Genomic DNA, 20,319 nt, shown 5'->3' with positions numbered 1-20,319 from the left:
GCCATTCCCCACTTACGCCTTGTCGAAAGTTGACCAACTATTCTCACAGCAATCTATAACTTTAAAAAAGGATTTTCTCTAGTTGATGAGCTGCTAGTGTTAGTTTAGGAAAGAGGTGACAATAATACAGTACTTGGCAAAGAATTTTTATCGTCTAAGCTGTTCCATTTGCGGTAATACTGAGTTTATGAGTATCTTATTTGCGCCACTGGGCCGGAATGGAGGCTCTTTGCTGTGGCCTATAAAATCGTCACAGCTGGTTAGCACTGCGGAAGCGTGTGTCTCTGACACATCTGAACATTGATCGCTCTCACTCAGCCGATCTGCTCTGATGATGTCGACCGTACACAGTCGTCGGCGTTCCCGTTGCCACGTTCGCACGGTTGAGCGCTGCCTGTTCTAAATTGCCGCTTTTCGGTGGCTATGGGTGTACAATCGGCACTTTCTCCTGTAGGTTTCTAAAGTGGGGAGGGTAGCTACGTACAAACCTGCGCTTCCATGTGCTGGCACTGCTCGAGGCAGTCTGCCATGTTTTTGATACTTTTAGGAACGTTTGTATTTTCGAAGCCGAGCCTTGCTGAAGTTACTGCCGGGACTCGGGAACTTTTGGCTGGGCAGGTAGCTGCATGTGTAGCGCTTCCCGCTGCCTTGCTCTTTCTCAACATTTCGCATCGGACCAATGGGGAAATTGGAAACTCTAGGTTCCCGGCCACCAGAAATGGTGACCGGGAAAGAGAAGTTCCTGTAACAAAGTGTAACTGGCGAGCAAAAAGAAAGAGAGAAAAGATCTTTAATGAGCCTAAAGATGGCTTGATTTGCAGGAGTGGTTCTCTCTTTACGGACATAGATACGCCGTCTACATACAGCAACGGCCCCCACTGCTCTGATTTTGTTTGCAATCTATGATGTTGCACGTGACACACCCCATATCTCTTGAACCACCGCACTTTCCTGGTGGTGCGATGGGCGGAATTTAGGTTTATGAGATTGATTGAAAATAATTCAGCAAGGTGTCAAATACACCTAAGCTTGAAAGCTGGGAGCACATAGTTGTAATATATGTATTTCAAAAAACTTATTTCCCAGCGTGAAAACTGAAAATTTTAACAACCATTGCGTACTGCACTTTCTACGGTTCTACGGTGCAGCCGCGGTCTATCACGCTGCACGTCACTTCCGCCACAGACACAGCAGACGACGCAGATGCCACAAGCCGAGACGGGCCGAGGTACGTTTCTCCATGTGTTGTGTGATGGTTCTTGGTGTTTTGTGTGCTGAAGATTTGCGCTGACGCGTGGCTGCGAAATATGTCATTAGTAGCACCGTCGTTTGGTTATAAGCGTCTGCTTAGCATCCTCTTTTCAAGACAGGTACGTACAATCAGACAATACAAAAAATGATGGCAGCTTTCACACTTCTTTCCGGCGCATGCTATTGCCCGTCTCCATAGCTTGCACGCCGTGTTGTGCAGCTGACGACTGCTGCCGAGAATGGGACGGCGACGCTGCGCACGCCGGTGTACCTTCAGCACAAAATGCGCAAGTTGCGGCACAAGCTACTCGAGAAAGACCGTGCCGCGTTACAGCGGCTCGGTCAGATGGGCAACATGCGGCGTCCTGTGGTGAGCTGCCGCCGGCCGGAGCGGAACTGGCACTGGGGCCAGACCACCGTGGGGCAACCGCTTGCGTCGGCCGGTTGGACACGCTCGTCGCGCAGCCACGGCGACCACTTTACGGTGCGGCGGCTGGCAGACGCGCCGCCGCCCCTTGAGGCAGAACCGTTCCCGGACTGGCTGGACCCGCGGCTGCTGGCCGCGCTGCAGGCGATGTCCATCACCCGGCCGAGCCCTGTGCAAGTAAGTGATCGCCTCGCATGAAAGCGCTTTTCGTGGCTGCTGCATGGTGCCCTAGAAAGCCTCACCTTTGGCGAGGCGTCTTCGACTGGGCGCGCTCCCCTCCTCTGTATCAGAGCAGATAGCGCACGCTCGTGCCAGAGCGCCGAGAGAGCTACGGTAACGGACACCTGTCGAAAACTTTCCCATGAGCCCGCGGCCGCACTGCTGCTACAGATATGCGCATCATTTTCGTCAATGGCAATCTTGCCTCATTGATCCTCGATTACAGTTGATTTCAATTGTGCTCTCAACCGAATTGTGCGCATCCCGGTGTTTATGTGCGTCGTGGACTTTCGGAGCTCTCTAGAGCAGTCAAGTCGACCATCGGAAGACGCCGGTAGACATTTTCATGGCTGGCTGCCTACAATGGAATGGAATGGAAAGGTACCTTACGCTAGTTTAGCGCACGCAGACCTTCCGTCACAGGCCAGGCTACAGTCCCAGGGTTCTAAGCTTTACTGCAGACCACCTCGAGGCAGAAGATGTTCAGCAGCAGCAGTGACCGCCATCCCTTCCATGCACTACCGCCTGTCCGCTCCTGCAGTCAAATCGCCGTCGAGTCTCGCGTTCAACCCTGAGGACCTCGCTGATGGTGACGACCCGCAGACCCTAAACATGTGCGCAGCAGTTTTGCTGACCGTGCATCCCGAGATCAAAGCTTCTCTGGTCACCAGAATCGACCACCCCTCGAAACTGTACCTGCAGCTGACCCCACAATGCGGTATGAATCTGCACCTCAGGTCGACCACCATTTGCTTCAGGCTTGTTTGAATTAACTGTGTGCATGGCCAAACACCTCCAAGTTAACAGCCACTGATTTATGCATGAGAGGAGTTGCATGCTCAGGGTCAGATGTTGCCTCCATCAACCAATAATGGCAGCATTAGTTTCAGTTTCAGCATTAAAGACGGCAATTTTTGCAAGCTATCCGTGACACTTCTGCTCCTATTTCAACCGTCAAATATTGCATGAAGGCTCCCACATATCTTTGCTATCTTAAGCTAGGCTTTTTACGTAGTCCAAAATTTTTTTGCAGTTGGCTTTTAACCAAGGGAGGTCAACCTGGGTCATTATTGTCACTTGTGGCACTCAACTTGCGTTGGAGCTTGATATTAGCTCACTATTTCGAGCTGAGCTGTTGATTGCTGAAAGAGCACAGTTTTGGCGTGCAATAAGTAAGTGCAAACTTCAGACGGGACAGTAAGACAGACAAGGGACAGGCACTAACTCGCAACTGTTCCAATTGTCTCTCACACTGTCCCGCCCAATAAGTACACCTATTATTCCGTGCAAGAATGAACCAGCTAGCCCTGTAACATATATATTCTATTTAGAGCACAGTTGTCGATAGCCTGATAACCTATGGCATACACCCACTTTGAGAGGTTGTGCAATAGTCATAGGGCTCGCTAAATGGTCCCTGTTTTATTGCTCAGACCCCACAGATTGTGACATAAATGGGAGAGATAGTAATGCAAAAACAAATATTCCCTGAAAATTAGGCATCCTCTTTATTCTTATTCTTTTTTTGCACAGCTCGAGTGTCTGGAGGAGCTGGCGCGCGAGAAGGAGCGTCCTGTGCTATGTCTGGCCGAGCCCGGCAGTGGCAAGACACTGGCCTACCTGCTGCCCCTGCTGCAAGACATGCTGCAGCAGCTTCAGCAGATGCAGCCGCAGGCACTGGTCGTGGCCCCCAGCCGAGAGCTGGCCGACCAGCTGGCTAGAGTGGCCCACACTCTGGCCAGCGCCTGTGGCCTCTCAGCTTGCCTGCTTTCTCGCCGTGTGTCACACGCCAATGTAGACAAAGCACAGCTGCTGGTGCGTGTCCTCGGCATTTGGTTTTTCTAATAATTTGACAGTTCACACGGCGTAAAGTTTTCTCACTCCCTTCAGTCACAAATTATGGTAAAGTAGGTTGATAAGTGTGTCAAATTTATGTAATTTGATTCCAAGGTGCTGAAGATTATCCTGAAAGCAAGTCAGGGCAATATAATGATGGCTTTGTAAGTTTTCCCGTAAGCCAGCGTAATGAAGAGTAATTAACTGTTCATTGTACCCTCTGCAGTAGCTTAGTGGCTATGGCGTTGCGCTGCTGAGCTCCAGGACTTGGGTTCGATCCTGGCTGCTGAGGCCACATTTTGATGGGGCCGAAATTCAAATAGGCTCGTTTACTAAGATTTAGTTGCACGTTAAAGAACCCTAGGTGGTCAGAATTAATCCAGAGTCCCCCATTACGGTGTGCCTCATGATCATATCCGGGTTTTGGCACATAAAATCCCATAATTCAAACTTTTAATCTGTGTACTATTGTGCTGTCAGTCACAATGCATTGTGTCAGTCACAATGCAAAATTTAATTCCCAGCTCAAAGTGCACAACCCGGCCAATATGAAAGGAAACACTAAATTTGTGTTCAAACCCGTTAATTTTCGTTGTGTGTGCTTGTATGAGGAAAAGTTCCATGAACAGGATTCTTCCACAGGCGAACAACATAAATAGCAGTGAGTGAGGTTTCGACTTGCATGTTTACAGGAATTGTGGTTTGAACACAAGTGAAGTGTTCTCATTCATATTATCCAAGGGTGTATACAAGCTTGAGTTATTTTAATGGCCTCAAGCAATAAGAGTCAGGAAAAATGACTCTTTTGTCATTGCTGGCACAATGTGGCACAACGAATGTCATGTCAGGCATAGCGGTGCCTTCTGCAAATTGGTCGTCTGCCCCAATACATTACACTCTCATGTAAAATGGAGCTACTCAAAGGTGAATGTCAGCAATTGTTTTTCTTGATATCACTGGACAGAAGTGGCAAGAACAAGTTGCATACATTAATGTGTGCACCATGACTGAAGGCGTTATAACAGGAAGAGGATGGAATACGGCACCGTTGCCTCTGTCCTCTTCCTATCCTGTTCTGCTCGGTGCATAAGGCACTGATGCTGAATTCCAGTAGTGGATTCGGAGCAGCTGACCACCTTTGCAAGCAAGCACCCTCTTTCTGTCGTAGAGCAACACCTCATAATTTACAATTGGAACACAACCCACATGCCACGTGACATCGCATAGTGGAAGAGCAGAAGTGCTATAAAACATCCAGAATTGTCCTGGCTACCCTGCGTATGGTCATTCGCGTCTGCAGCCAGCACATGTAAAGCATTTTCTAGGAAGCCCGCTCGTAAGCAACGGTTTCATTGTGATTGTGTGTCCAATTCGTTGTACATATCAGAACTATCTGAGTCGGTGCTGTCACTATCAAGCAGCTAAAGCAATGCCCTGTACTGCAACGAGTCGTCCATGGCGTTAACTGCTAGCGCCAAAGCCGCTACTGCTGCGATTTCACCAAATGTGGTGAGCGGTAGAAGAAAAAAAGCACACGTGAAGGAAATACATCATGCAGAGTTTGTCCTCTGCGCCAGTTCTTGCAGAGCAGCCTCAACTACTCCACAAAGCGGTCGTGGCTCAAAATCTACTTTCAATATCTGATTGGAACATGCAGCTTGTGCCCTCGTTCTGACATTGGAACACCCCTGCTGCAGAGAGAGCAGAAAAAGTTGCACTGACTCTACCATTGGAATTCACCATAAGCAAAATTTTCGCAGAGCAGTACCTGCAAGAACACGTAAGCTGCTTGCCAAAGTATAGCGCTCATTTGCGGACCCCACAGAGATTCTTACAATTGTTGGCCACGGGGAAATCTGATGCCATCATCTATGCGAATTTCGTAAGTGCAAAGTGTAAAAGGCCTTGTGCCACCATGGCAAAGCCATTTTGTGGGTGTGCGAAGCTTGTGTAGTCGTTTGTGTGACAATAATGCCTGCTTAGAATGTAGTTGTCATGTAAAGCATTTGCTCGCCCTTATGACATCATTCGCTTTGTTTACTCACATTTAATAAAACTAAGTAATAGAAACAACAAGAGATGATGGAAGATCCTGCACTGTGTATGCCGACTTTTTTTTTGCTATTATGGTTGCCAGTATTACTTTCATTTGATACAACATCCTAAAACCAGCACAGAGGTTACAAGATGTAGATGCCGCTATCGAGGGCTTTGAATTCAAGTTTTACCAACAGCTGTTCAAGGGGCACATGAATCCAGGCATTGCTGCTACTGCCACGTCAGAAAGCTGAAGTCTCATGGCTGCGCAACGCGACACTCCAAAACAGAAGTCGTGCCTCACCAAACGCAACTTATTCTGTACGTCACTGTATGTTGTCTTGTTTTGTACTCTGAACAGAATGATGCAATAGGCTTTTGCAAAAGAATGGATGACCATTTAAAGGAGATTAATGTGGGTAAATTTCACCCAAACCATTTGTGATTCTTTTAATTCGATTTCCGAAACTGTCAAATCTCTGAATTTTGGCTTTTTTCTTCTTCTTTTCAAATTCTGCCACCAAAATTTAAAGCTGCAACACGTACAAGATCCTGATTATATTTTGCCTCACATTCAGAAAGTAGGACAAAAAGATGCACAAAAAGAATATTGAGTGAAAATATTTGTGGTAAGCAAAATTTTAAAAATTTCAAATTGGGCCCATTTTTGGACTTTGCACTCAAAAGTTAAGTGTGTCATTCTTTACTGGGGTTGTCAATTTGTGCAATAAGTTGAGTTTGTTTTACTTTAATTTAGAACATTATGTAAGCACTGTATAGTAAGTATAAATGAATAAAAATGTTTTTATTTTATTTTTTGACGTTCTTTCAAATTCAAGACAGCATCCAATTGCATTATTTGCATTCTCTACCTTGTCTCTGGCAAACTTTTCATGCTGTAACAAAAGCAAGCGCCGGAAAATTAAGCTCCATTCTCATGTATGGAGGGTTGTTGCTATGTTATCTGAAAATTTCATTCAAATCAGAAAGTACTCTGGAAACTGCTGGGACTGTGGTTATCCGGACAGGTCCTTCTAGGGAAGTTTTGCTTTGTTGAAATTGTATTTTAAATGTATGCATTTAATGTGTGTATTCAAGCGAAATTAAAATGAAAAACTTGCTATGGTTGAACGCGGCTAAACCAAGTTTGTCGAGCCGTAGCATGGTTTTGCTTGCTTCGGGAAAGGACACAGGAGCTGCTCGGCGCGGCAGCAGCAGTGAGCAAATTGACCTTCATGCTGCATCTCGCTTCAGCGCGAACTAAGCGTCGAAAGCACAGCACACACGAAGCTACCAGCACTCGTCGCACTTTGTCCACACTGCAGATCGCTTTCAAGATATGGACACCCCCGTGGCATACGCAGCAGCTGCCAGTAGCGGCAGGCTAAGTTCCAGTTTGACCTTGGCTGAGCTTGAAGGTCATATTTACAGAACCAGGCATTTTCTGGGTTCGTACCTGGAGTAGTAGAGCTATCGCTCTGTTACTTCCCTGTGGAAGAATGTTGCTTCACAGTAAATTAGTTCGGAGCCAAAGGAATCGCTATAGTTTGTTTTATTTTTTTCTCGGCGCGAGGCTGTAGATATTTGTATTGGTTTTAGTTCTCTACATATGGGCCATTCTTTTAAAATGAGGCTTGGCTAAGTTTCTGGGTGGCAATTCTGAAAATTCCGGAGCGTCAGTCTCCGTATAATTTTTTCTGTCCTTTACACTGCAGTGACAAAACAGCTAACTACTGAAAAAGAAATTTAAGTGGGTGGTACCTTTTCATTCTGTGGAATAAGCAAACAAAGTGACTGGTTCATTTGATGAAGCCACTGGTGGCTAGTTATGGCTGAGAAAAGATTTGCGCAGGTATCCACTCCAGGGGTGCTGCGGAGTACGAACCTGCGGCGTGTGAGACGGCTAGTGCTGGACGAGGTGGACACCTTGCTCGACGACAGCTTCCGTGACTCCATGACCAGCATTGTGGATGAGGTGCGGTGCTTCTCAAAATAATAGGTGCATGAAGATCCCACCACTTGTTCGAAACATCTGCTACGAACGATGACAGGCCTACACGTTCGTCGTAAACATTCCCTTTATTAATGCACTCCGCGACTCTTCCCTCACGCTCTCCGCATGCTGCCCATTTGTGCACACCACACGCAAGACATACACATTGTACCACCCACATCTTCCTTCCTGTGAGCCAAACATTAGAATATGTGAGCTAAATATCATTGTGCTGCGTGCAGCAGGGAATTTACAATGTCGTGTCAAAGGCAGTCAAAAGACGCTTGCTCTTGCATCCGCAGTGTCATCATCGAAAGCTGATCGAAAGCAGCTGGAAGACCAACACTGTTGGCTGATTTCGTGATCACAAGAACATTCTCAGTAATACATAATTGGTCATTTCGAGCTAAATAAATAAATACATATGTCTGCGATCTCAGGAAGACAGAAAAGTCATTTCATCTTTGCACTGTGCGTAGCTGCATATGCTGTACATAGCCTCTGTGATGGCAGCAGCGTGCTGCATGGCGTAGTCTATCGTGGCCGCCACAAAGTGCTGCAACAAGCTCTTTCGCCGTCACGGCATTAAACGTTTCTCCGGTGCTTTGCATTCGTTTCTTCTCCACAGCATAGCTTCCAACACGCTAGTGGAGACGAAAAGAGAGAGAAAGCCATGTAGCGGTGCCATAACTCCATTTGTTGTTGAAGGATTGGAAAAACGTTGGCGCCATAAAATTCGTGAGATGATTAGATAGAAAAGTCTTTCAGGGTCACTTTAAAGTCTCTTAATTCTAAGTAACTTCTTAAAATAAGAAGTCTTTAAAATCAAATGCTCTTATTGTTGATATGTTGCTGAAGATATAGCAAAATTTTCAGTTTCAAAATTCAAGCAAAAGTTAGGAATTATCCTAATTCATGATTTTAGTTGAGGTAACTTGTGTTCTACAGGCAACCTGGCCTCTTCATCACCACCATTGTTACTTTTAAGACGCCTTGTAATCGCTATCAGAGTTCTCTGAATTAGCATTCATAAGATAACACCAACTTTTTGCACTAGTCATTCGTGCCAAAAACTAGAGATGTGAGAAATTCTGACAGGTAAGACAACCTTTATCGCACCATCATATGTCTAAAAACTGTTTGACAATTATTTACATGAGGTTGTCTAGAAATATTTAGTCCGACAACTCCATAATCGATTTTGTTTGTTTAGCTCTTTGAAGGTCAATTTCTTTTTTGCTGAATGAGACTTCCAGAGTTGCATTTTTTCTTTTCACATTTAAAATCTTCAGAGTGACCTATTTCAGAAAAAGTTAAGTGACCATAAACCATAAGGTGACGAAAAATATTTTCCATATGTGAACAAGTATTGTTTATTCATGAATGCAGATTGGCTTGCATAAAAACTCATAGCAACAATAAAAAAGTAGATATACACTGGAATAAGTATACTATTCTGACTCAGCACTTGAGCAGCAGTCCACATTAAAACATCACCGCTCGAATCACATGCAGAAGATCAACCGGCACATACATTCATAGTGTAATCGAACTTTTTATCTGAGCGCATGCAAGAAAACTCAACGGTTGTGTGCCCATCATAAAAACGAAACGAGTCGGAAACTTGTGGTAATGCTTTTCCCATTGCCAACGAGGGGCAATCAATTTTCGTGAGTCTCAAGAAAAGAAACGCAGGCATGACAGCATCGTTTGTAATACCAGTGCCCACCTGTGAACAGGTGTGATCACTCCCCTGTGAGCAATAAAAGAGAGAGCATCTAGTGGTGACCCTTTGAGAGATTAGAAACCAGATAGACATCAGTTTTTCTGAGCATGACAAGCAGAAACGGCGCGCAAGACGAAACCAAAACTAACGCCTGCGCGGATTTGCAAGTAGTCACCAATGTGCCAGCATAAACAAGCCTTGGAATTAAAAACAAGAGACTACGAATTAAAAAAAAAAATTATTTTATCTGCACAGGTTGGCGGCACTTGCTGGGTGGGCAACAGGGAGTTGAAACATTTGCATGTTTTATAGTAGTACAGATGGTGTCGTAAATACACAGCATCACCCATTTGGGACTTGTTCGCCGCGCCCTATATTTTCGTCTTCGGCCCCTGAAGGGTTAAGAATAATGTATGCCTCAAAAGAAGTTCCTTTGGTGCTGCGCATAAAAGACAGGCAAACATTATTTAGGTTGATCTATTGTCTGGGAATAGTGGCACCTGTCGAAGCAGTTGCGTTCACGTTACACCAGACGTGACCAAACTACAGAGCAACTGAGTAAGCAATGAGCTATGAGCATAGGCCGTTGCTGTCTCACATCTCATAAATTATGAAGATTTACTGATAAGATAACTGCTATTTTCAGATTGGTTGCCAATTCTGAGAGAAATTCCTGTGCCGCACAGGTGAAGGGACACTAAAAAGAAAGACTGCACTGGTTTATACTGATTTTGTGTGGGCTTTCACAACTCCGTTTTTGTTTACATCACAATAAGAGGTTGTTCATTAGAAAAGAGACAATGAAAGTAAGCTCTCTCTCATCGATGTCCCAGTGCCAGTATGTCAGTGTGGTGACATGGAATGCAAAACTTTTTTGTATTTGGGCCATTGTGGATCGGTAAAGGTACTCTTTTTTCGCTAACTTTAGTCTTTGGCAGTAAACAAGTTCACTAAGCCAAAGCAGGCACTGCCAGAATCCATGACGTCACAGCGAGCTGGTGTGTGAACTTCAAAGTGAGGTTCCCATCCTGCACTTTAATTTCCTGCACCTTCTCTGGCTCATCAATCCTCTTGTCGTGGTAAGAATGGCTTTCCGGATATTTTTGAAGAGTTTACTGATACAGCTAATTACAGTTTTTTTTTCTATTTAGTGGCCCTTTAATGCCATTGTCTTGGACCTTAACTTTCTTCTTCCCGTTATTATTATATCGGAAGTTGCTGCTACGTGTGCCCTTCTAAATACACTAGACATTGAGAGGATGGTAGCTCCTGCAGGCTGCAGTGAATTCAGTAAGTTGGCTTGCAATGTAAAAATTAATTTTGCAATCTAAAGCATTGATAGACATAATTTATGTAGGATTATTTCAGATTGCTTCACAAATGTCTATTGCAAGCAGGGAATAATGCTAACATTAGGAGCAAGAGTATGCATCTGGTAGCTGAATGAATTGTGAAAAATCACTGTGCTGCAGACAGAATTCTTTTAATGCCATTGAGTATGTGTATGAGGCATTGGGCAAGTAGCATTTAACTTTAAGACATTAAGCACTTATAATGCCAGTTTGTTTTTTTATTCTTGTAAAGGGTTTGACTGAATAGATCACTTATTATTAAACCTGCACTACCTTCATTTGTTTTGGTAATTTCCTGACTTTAAACTTTTTCAGTTCTTGAGCAGGCGGCCAATTTTCTGTGGTCATACGAAAAAACACATCAGCAGTATCAACAGCAGGTTCCAGTACATAATTGAAAGTAATGCACAGCTTCTGGTCTGTCATAATGAAACGGTAAGCATTAATTGCTTAGGTAGGTGTCTGTCCAGCTTAGAGCACTCTTCCAGTAGCACTGTCCCTGTCAACATGCACATCATGGCTGTGGAAATGCACAGAAAGCGTTTGAGCTCGAGTGTTGACAAGCGTTGAAAAATCATCTTGTCAGCACTTTGTCATTCGTGTCCTAGCTTGTCCTGTCCTTTCACGCTGTTTAGACTCCAACAAGCATTTGCTAGTATGACAGAAAGCAGCTGTTGGAAGCCACAGTATGCCTGTTAGCTTTGGCAGCACTGTAGAGTACTTGAAAAAAAGTTGTTTGCAGATTGAAGCAAGATGCTAGTGTAATGTACCACATTGCTGTGAAATTGTGGATAGTGTCAGGTACCACTTACGTCATTAATAGTTTTTTTGGGTGAACGCAGCTACCGTGCGTTTACACAGCAGGCGGCCAGTGCAGTAAGGGTAGAAAGCACATAAATGAAACAATTGTGTCCTAATAATATTTGAAAAATGCGCACGTGATACATATGTTCCTTCGAACTTAGATGCAAACAAGCAGCCAGAAAGAAGCACGCGCCAGCGTGTGTGGAAGAGAGATGATTTCGTAGCTCTTGAAAACAATGTCAGCTGCTTGGTCTGCGAGGTGCAGTGATGCCATGTGCATATCGCCCAACTGACCGCAGGTAGTGCGGCCGGATGCACAGCTGGTGCTGGTAGGTGCTGCGCGGCCCCAGAAGGAAGCCTTGTCGGAATTGCTGGGTGACCAGGAAGGACAGCTGTTGCGCATCACCAGCCCACAGCTGCACCGGCTGCTGCCCCACGTGGAGCACCGATTCCTGCGCGTGCGTGCTGCGGCCAAGATGGCCAAGCTGATGGAACTGCTGCAGCGCAGGGGGCAGGCACAGCTGGTGTTCGCCAACACGAACGCTTGCTGCCAGTGGCTGGGCCACCTGCTCCGTGAGAACGGCATGGATGCTGCCTGCCTCCATGGGGAAATGTCTGTCCAGGTACTGTGCGTGCGGAATTAGAGGCTTTGCCATAAAGGAAGTGACGTTAGCAGTCAAGTGAGGATGTATACAGAACCCCACCTGCAAGCCACATACAGTATTTTTGCGTGTAACAGTCAAATAAGGGTGCAGATGATATGCAAATATTGCTTTAAGGTATTTCATATCAAATCAGAGTTCTTTGCCATTTAAGTTTTGCTACCTCCTGAGGAATCCCACCTCACTTATTGAGGCTCTCTCTTCTCTCTTTCATGGTCAATCATTTTGCTGGGTTAGCAGTTGGGTTATAGTGCATGCGACACCAGCAAACCAGAACTCGGACAATGGGAGTTGCGCTAGACTGCAGTTCTTTGCAATGTAGCAGAAGATATCAGCGTCACCAAAATGGTGGGGACACAGCTGCTGGCTGAAGGTGCGACATGGAAGAGTTGTCATCCACGTGACTGTTTCTATAAAGATTTGAGCGTTGTTGTGTGCAGTTGTTTCTGCATGTTATATGGATGGGCCTTTTATTCTTCTTTCTGGGTGTTGTAACTGCGGTTGTGGGTTGTATGAGGACGCAGGTTATTTACAGAAAAATGCAGTATGCTGAATTGGACTCGCGTTCCACCATCAGGTCTTTGACACGGCTGAAAGTGGTGTTTTCAAAGCAGGTACCTTCTTTTTCTCCGAACTGTTTAGGCTTGTGGCTGTTGGCAAGATTAGGTTACGAACCTAGGCTAACAACACTGCTGGGGAATGACAACTCTCTGCTGTGATAGAAGGCAAGCTGCTTAGAATTAGACCAACCATGGGTAATGTCACACATGTTGAACGATTCTATGCCAGTGTCATTGACTCACATGATTTTCGCTGGAAAAAATAAGAAATAATAAAGAAAGAATAAAAAGATTAGCTTAGAAATTGATTTGCACCGGGCGGTTTTGCATCAGCTGCCCAGTCCTGATTTAGACTGTATTCCTAGTTGAATGAGCTTCATGCTGGGTATCTGTTTCAGGAGCGGCAACGGCAGTATGCACGCTTCGCCGAGGGCGAGACAGATCTTTTGGTGTGCACCGACCTGGGCTCACGAGGTCTGGACACTTCACGTGCCAGCCGTGTGATTAACTTCGACTTGCCTGCGCACGTACCCGACTACCTCCACCGGGCAGGTCGTGTGGGACGGCTGCAGGGCAGTCCACATGCCACTGTCATAAGCCTCGTGGCCTCCGCAGCTGACGCACACCTGGCGCAAAGCATTGAGGTCAGCGTTGGTCCTTGTTCAGTGTTAGAGGGCCTGTCTGCCGTTAAGAACATGCTTTTGGATTGCGGTGGGAATGAGAAGATCACGTGTCACATTGGCGGAAACGGGCATGGAAATGAGCATGCATGTATCCTGTAAACTAGGAATTGTACCTAATTTTGCTCTGAAAGTGGTGCACAAAATACATGTGGCATTGCTTCACGGAGAGACATTGTCAACCACTCTGTGTACGGTCACATTTCATTTTCATTCATTCGTACTGTCTGCCTTTACGAGCTATTGTAGGAGTGGATAGGGCACATAAAGGAAGTGCATTTGTAAGAAAAGGAGAAAAAAAAAACGACATTTCTGATACATCAAAAGCGAAGGACTAAACACACAAGAACAGGCAAAGAGGCAAACCAAAGAAAAATGAACAAATCACACTCGACACGATAACACCTATATGACAGAGCATCGGGTACACAAGGCATATAGTGTTTAGAAAAGTTCCTGGCAGAATTTGGTGTGACAACTGATTCCAGTAAATAATTCCAGTGTTGAATGGCCCTAGGAAAGAAACTATATTTGGAGCAGTCATTACGCACTGTTCGAGGGGTATATGCATACTGTGCTAGTATATGGATATTTCATCAGTTTTTATTTGAAAATATTGCTCATGTCTTATTCTTACTTGATTGATGATCACTAAGAAAAAAATATTTAGTCTGTCATATTCGATTTCTTTTTCTAGCTCTGTGAGCTCAGCAAGATTACATAGTTCATTCAGAGAGTAACAAGTAACCAAGAGTAACGAGTAACATAACCAAAAAACTGGGCATGGAGAGTTATTCTGCTTGGATTCATTAATTTATTGCCTGAAATTGCATTTTATGCCCTTATGCCAACCTTTCTTTGCATAAGAGAGTAACTTCTTATTTTTGGTTAGTGCATATTGAAAAGTGGCGCTGCCTTTGTGCAGGCAAACGGAGTTGTGCATTGATGGGTCCTCAGGTACAGTTGCCGATTGGTAATCCAGACTCGATTGGGATCGCCAAAATGTCTGAATAATCGGGAGTCCGAAATATTGGGTTAGCTCAAAAATAAGTGAATTTATTCCACATGTGGCCAAAAATGTTGTGCCGTATTGGATCGTCGCTTCCGGTGATACCTTTAATTTCGCGTGACTGTAGTACAAGACACATCGGCGTCTACGAGTGACAGCATTCTTGACAGTGCCCAGCATGCCATCTTTCGCGTGAATCTGGATCATCGTTATGCTTTCACTCCACGTGAACTACTAGAACAACTAGGCTTCGCTAGTTTCATTTTCACAGGGCGCTGGCAACATGACTGGCAACCATGCCAGATACACACAACGAAAATACTACAACTGTTTCTGCTGGACTGGGTGGCCATATTAGCACGCATTCGTGCAGTTAGAGTCCGAAATTTCAGTCGTCCTTATACATTAAGTCTATGGGGTTAGTGGTGGTGCTGTGGGTATGTCTGAATAATCAAACATGTCCGAATTACCATATAGACGTATGTAAGGGCCGTACTTTTTCTCTTTTTTTACAATTTTGATGAGGTGCGGCCCCTACACGGGACCGACGTTTTGTTCGAAATGGTGCCAGCCCAGCGGACGACTTGTGCACGCCGAGGCTCTCGCCATCTAGCAACGCCAAGCGCAGTCGGGACTCCAAATGGAATAGCTTCTCCCTTAGAATTCTGTTTCATTATGTTGGGCTGCCAGGTTGGGGGTGCATTCCTTACATGAGTCTATACGGTATCGATTGTTGACTTTATTCCCTCTTGACATCTAATGCACAGTGCGAGTTACATTGTGAGAGAGGGGTGAGGGTGGCAGTCTTTTTCAGAACATCAAAAATGCATTGTACTTTTAAGAGGGAGCTTTAGCTTGGAGGCTTCTATCTAAAATACTTGAGAAAGGAGAAATCATTTTTCTCTGCAACCACAGCATCAAATTTGATGAGGTTGGTTGAATTCAAAAGAAAAAGTTAAAATCTAGTGACTGTTGGTATCGAATTTTTTATTTAGGTTTAAATTTTTAATAAAGATTGGAAAAAATTACAGATTCTGAACAAATGGAACTATCATGCTCACAACTCTATATCTCAGCATTGAAAAACAATGTCACAATTCTGTAAACTGCACCTAATAGTACATCTAAAGCGGACAAAATTTGTATGAAACATGTGGCCCTCAAATAATCCCCTAATGTGTGAGTAAAACTAGCATTACCTTTGTAAACAATGTAACAAATTCATGTAAGATATAAATTGACATATTAAATTTATCCGTTTTGGATGCTCGAACAGTTGCAGTTTACGGAACTGCGATATCTTTTCTTAGCGCAGAGCTACGAATTTGTAAACTTTACGCTTCTATGTTCTTCAAACTTACAAGTTTCTTATAATTCCTTTTTATAAAATTTCAGGCCCTAGATGGAAGTTCCTCTTCCAGCAGTCACTAGAATTTAACTCGCTCCCTCAAATGCAGCAAATTTCATAAATATCAGCCCAGTGGTTATCTTTGAAAATTGATTGTGTGTTTTACGTGTATTTGAATAGGCGGGATCGGAGTTGGGCCCGAGCTAAAGCGTTCTCTTAAGGCATGCCAGTTTCATCACAGTACTGGTGTAGGCATTCCTTACCATGATGTCCCTGCTTTACTGTTGCGAAAAAGGCTAGGATTGACTACACAGACTGATCCTGTAGGGAACACGTGATTATAGGTTCCAAGAAAAAGATAACTATGCAACATGTCACATGCTGAGGACAGCCATTATGGTAATAATTTCAGTGTTTAACATAAGGTAGCCATTCCTCCAGAAACTCGATGGACTTCCACTTTCTCACTTTTGCTGGCATGGTATTGGCATCGGCATCGTGTCCAGTAATCAGTGTTGTGAGCGTCTGTGGGCAACGCAGATAAAAAAATTGTGTTCTATGAATTTCTGCTCATTTTCCAGAGAAACTGCTGCATGCTTAGACACTTCGAATGGTAAGCTTTCTTTTGGGGTACGAAAGAGGAAGTATGAAAAACAGTAGACAGTCCCTTTAAGCAGCTTGTGAGCTTTTTCTTCGCTTTGCTCATCAATCACTGCACCAAATTTGATGAGGTTTGTTGCATTTAAAAAAAGTTAAAATCTAGCAACTCTAGGAAGTGGAATTTCAACTTATGCTCCCAACTTTAAGTGCAAAATCTTTGAAAGCTCAGAAATTATATTTAAAAGAAGAAAACTCTAGTATCAAGTTTACAATTCTGTAACTCTGCAACAAAAGAACAGTATCACAATTCTGTAAACTGCTCTCAATAAAATAATACACATGCTGTGCTCTAGCCACTCATCAGTAGCTTGCGCTCCAGGCAGCACTGCACACCAAATGCATGTGTGTTGTCGCTCTGCAGCATTTGAGTTTGTGCGAAAAGTAAATGCTTTCCTCTTTTGCTTTTTTGCTTGTGTTACTTTGTCTGCTTGCTGTGAACACCTTCTGTAAAGGCTGGTCCTCTGGTTCTAAGCTTATTATCATTCACAAATTGAAAACTTGGTCGTACTTCGATTGTCAGATGGACACAGTTGCTTGGTCTGCGTGTTTTGCACTTGCGCAGGCTTTGAAAATTGTTTTGGTCATTGTGCGGGTGTTCAAGACTCCAGCACTTCCATTTATAAGAGGTCTATGATGTAGTTTGCTTCCGCACTTGCAAATGAACAGTTGGTGATATCCGTTCTTGTGTTTTGTTCATGCAGATAGCAGCCCGTGAGGCAAGGCCAGTCAGTGCTAGGTGACGGCCCAGCAGGAGCAGCCTATTTCAACAAGATGGAGAGCTGAAGAAGAGAGCCAACAGAACATGCAGGCTGTAATGCAGTAGTCAATAGGTGGTGAAATGGCCTCAAAGATTGGTGATCATAGACTGGAGCTCAAGAGTGGCCAGCTTACTTCATGTCCGGTGGTCTTCTGTTGCTTAGCAATGAGAGCTCATTACAGAAAGTTGTATGCCATGAGAAATATACAGTCTAGATCCTTATCTTCTACATGACGTCTGAAACCTGCTCGGATTAAAGGGACGACAACACCAAATTTCTGAGTGTGAAGTATGCTTTACATGGTAAACTTTACATGTCCCAAAGCAAACTGGCAAAACTTGAGCGCATCCAGTGCAATAAAAAAAATTATTTGAATTTTTTTTGCATTGCAGTAGGACCATGCAGCAGTATTCAACCATGACAGGAGATGAAAAGCTGACCAGGTGTTCCATTGACCAGGTGTTCTGTGTGGTCAATGTGCACAGGCTACGCATGGTTTCGCTTTCACATGTGCATCTCAAGCTGATCACTGATGTGCATCTCAGTGGTCAGCTTGAGATGCATTTGGCAGCCACATGGTTTCAGAATGTTTCTGAGCAGACGACACAGTGATAGCCCCCACTTCTTGACATCGCGCAAGGTACACCAAAATGCTAGTCTCTGCCATTGGCACAAGGTTAGAGGCAGAAGTTTTAAATCAAAGTCTTGGCTTAAAATGTGTGCCGAGAGCCCAACTTATGGGTGCACAGTAGAATACGGTCAATTCAAACTCCAAGAAAACTGGAAATTTATTAAAATGGAGTCCGAGCTAAGGAGAACCCCTTTAATATATAGAGCACAAAACCAGAACCATCACTAACCTCACACTGTAAATGTGTGTAAATGTTTCCTCCAACATCATGCGACATGTGCCGGAAGAAGCCTGGGTTCCGTATAAAGTCGAAGTGTGATAAGGTCGCACCTCACTCGCTGTTTGCCATGGTGCAATGGCAAACATGCAACGGTGAGCCAAGAAAGACTGTAGCGTGACGTGTGCCCCATATTGATGACGTCATTGAGCGCTCTTTAACATGAGCAAGCATGCACTAGCGCGCATTGGTGGCTCCTTCCTTCTCCTCTTAAGCCTGAAAGAAAATGAGGGCGTGCACTGCTCTGCTTGCTCAAGTTCAGTCTCGGCTTCCCAGGCATCTTTCGTCATAATTTTTATGGTATGCGACATTACGATAGCTAGAGATGCATCAAAGCTTTGCCTTTGCCTTGGGTTTGGCCAAAATATGGTGCATGGGAGTGGGAGATTTCGTTCAAATTAACCGTTGCGTGTTTTTTGGAGTTTGAATACATGGGAGCTTTTCTCTATTCAAATACACAGGATTTTGTCAGGACCAATGGAGCAGGCCGAATGAGCCGTCAGTTCGAATTAAGAGATTTTGAATTGTATTGTTAATTTGCAGAAGTCACAGATAACAATCTATTTACAATATTTACAAGAGAGACAACTATGCATAAACAAGATGGCTGTCGAGACGGATTCCACCTACACACGTTAAGCCGTCATCTTCTGACTGGCGCCACTCTTGGTTGTGCCGTAACAATATTGAGATTTCATTGTATAACCATACTGGCCTCCTCTACTCTCAGTTACAATGGTAATAAAGGAATAGCTGGATGGCTTTGTCATGGCCACTTTAGGTTGCACAATTAATTCTGCACCCGCCGTGGTTGCTCAGTGGCTATGGTAGGCTGCTGAGCACAAGGTCGCGGGATCGAATCCCGGCCATGGCGGTTACATTTCGATGGGGGCGAAATGCGAAAACACCTGTGTACTTAGATTTAGGTGCATGTTAAAGAACCCCAGGTGGTCGAAATTTCCGGAGCTCTCCGCTACGGCGTGCCTCATAATCAGAAAGTGGTTTCGGCACGTAAAACACCATAATTTAATTTTTTTTTAAATTCTGCTTTAGTGATGTTATACTAATTTGTGAATGCCAGTGTTTGAATAGCTGACACACTATTCTGTTGCCTCTTTTCAGCAGGCTTGCATGCGTTTGCTGAATGTAGTAAACAGAAATGGCAATTGTGAAGGCATAGCAGCAGCAAAACACACATTTTGAACGTTTTGTCATCCCAAAAATTCAGAACAGCTTGTATTGAAGTTTTCTTTGCACTGGTGACAGATCGCCCTAGTTGGTATGGCTTTGTCTGGTTCCCAAGAAGTCACCAGGGCGTCTATTCTGTAAGTGTCCACCTATCGTGAACATGTCCATTTTGTGTGCTGTTGAATTAGGTGCTGATTGGCTGTCTCCTGATGCGTACCCAAGCCCCGGCGAATCAGAACAGCAGCAGACGAAATGGACATGTCCACTAGGTGGACATTTATGTAGCAACCCTGCAGGGCAACCGCTCTGCTTGAGCCTCTAGAGAGAGAGAGAGAGAACACTATTGTGTCCTTGATGGGGTCCAGGGGTGGCGAGGGCTGGGGGAGGGTTGGGAAAAATGACATAATGCTTCAGATATTTTAATCCTGACATTCTACTTTATTACTCAATCGTAATGTGCACTTTTTTGGGGCGGGAAAATTTATTAAAATATGTCATACATACGTTAGCATCTAGTATGAAACCGAAACTACAATTGGTGATGTCTTGCCCTGTAATCTTCTATATCCCACCTTCCAGTTTTTAAGGCCGTACTTTACCGTAACTGCAGTTGTTGGAAGCTGCAGCGAACACTGGAAGTTCATTGTCGTTCAACACCACCAATAAATGGCATATAATCGTATTTCAAGCAACATGCTAGTAATAAGATCTGATCTCGGAGGTTGTGCTCTTCCGTGCGACGCTTAGGTCGCAACAACCAGCCCCCCAGTATCTTCGATAAAGTGTTGCTGGTTTCTTAATTGTTAGATTAACAGATGGTTTTCGGCCTCCATGTTTCGGCCCTAAGCAGACACACATGTGGGTATCTAGTTAGACATCTGTGTCAACCCTATGCTCTGTG

At 44.4% G+C, this 20,319-nt stretch overlaps 1 protein-coding gene across 2 annotated transcripts; it reads left to right on the top strand.

Annotated features, from left to right (window-relative positions):
* The first annotated feature begins 1,055 nt into the window (after positions 1 to 1,055).
* Dbp21E2 (putative ATP-dependent RNA helicase Dbp21E2) lies at positions 1,056 to 19,266 on the top strand. Of its 2 annotated transcripts, none has more exons than XM_070521718.1 (7): positions 1,056 to 1,370; positions 1,451 to 1,855; positions 3,431 to 3,712; positions 7,623 to 7,745; positions 11,945 to 12,268; positions 13,266 to 13,511; positions 17,266 to 19,266. In XM_070521718.1, exons 1-7 carry the CDS (start codon positions 1,308 to 1,310, stop codon positions 17,302 to 17,304), a joined length of 1,482 nt encoding a protein of 493 aa, XP_070377819.1. In that variant the 5' UTR covers positions 1,056 to 1,307; the 3' UTR covers positions 17,305 to 19,266. The 2 variants fall into 2 exon arrangements, with proteins under 2 accessions (XP_070377819.1, XP_065280831.2); XM_065424759.2 differs by having other exon boundaries at positions 1,061 to 1,370; positions 1,472 to 1,855.
* Positions 19,267 to 20,319: the final 1,053 nt, after the last annotated feature.

Source organism: Dermacentor albipictus, chromosome 7, assembly GCF_038994185.2.
Source record: "Dermacentor albipictus isolate Rhodes 1998 colony chromosome 7, USDA_Dalb.pri_finalv2, whole genome shotgun sequence".
NCBI classification, from domain to species: Eukaryota; Metazoa; Arthropoda; class Arachnida; order Ixodida; family Ixodidae; genus Dermacentor; species Dermacentor albipictus.
Note: the sequence above shows the minus strand (reverse complement) of the source record. Positions and strands in the feature narration are given on the sequence as shown.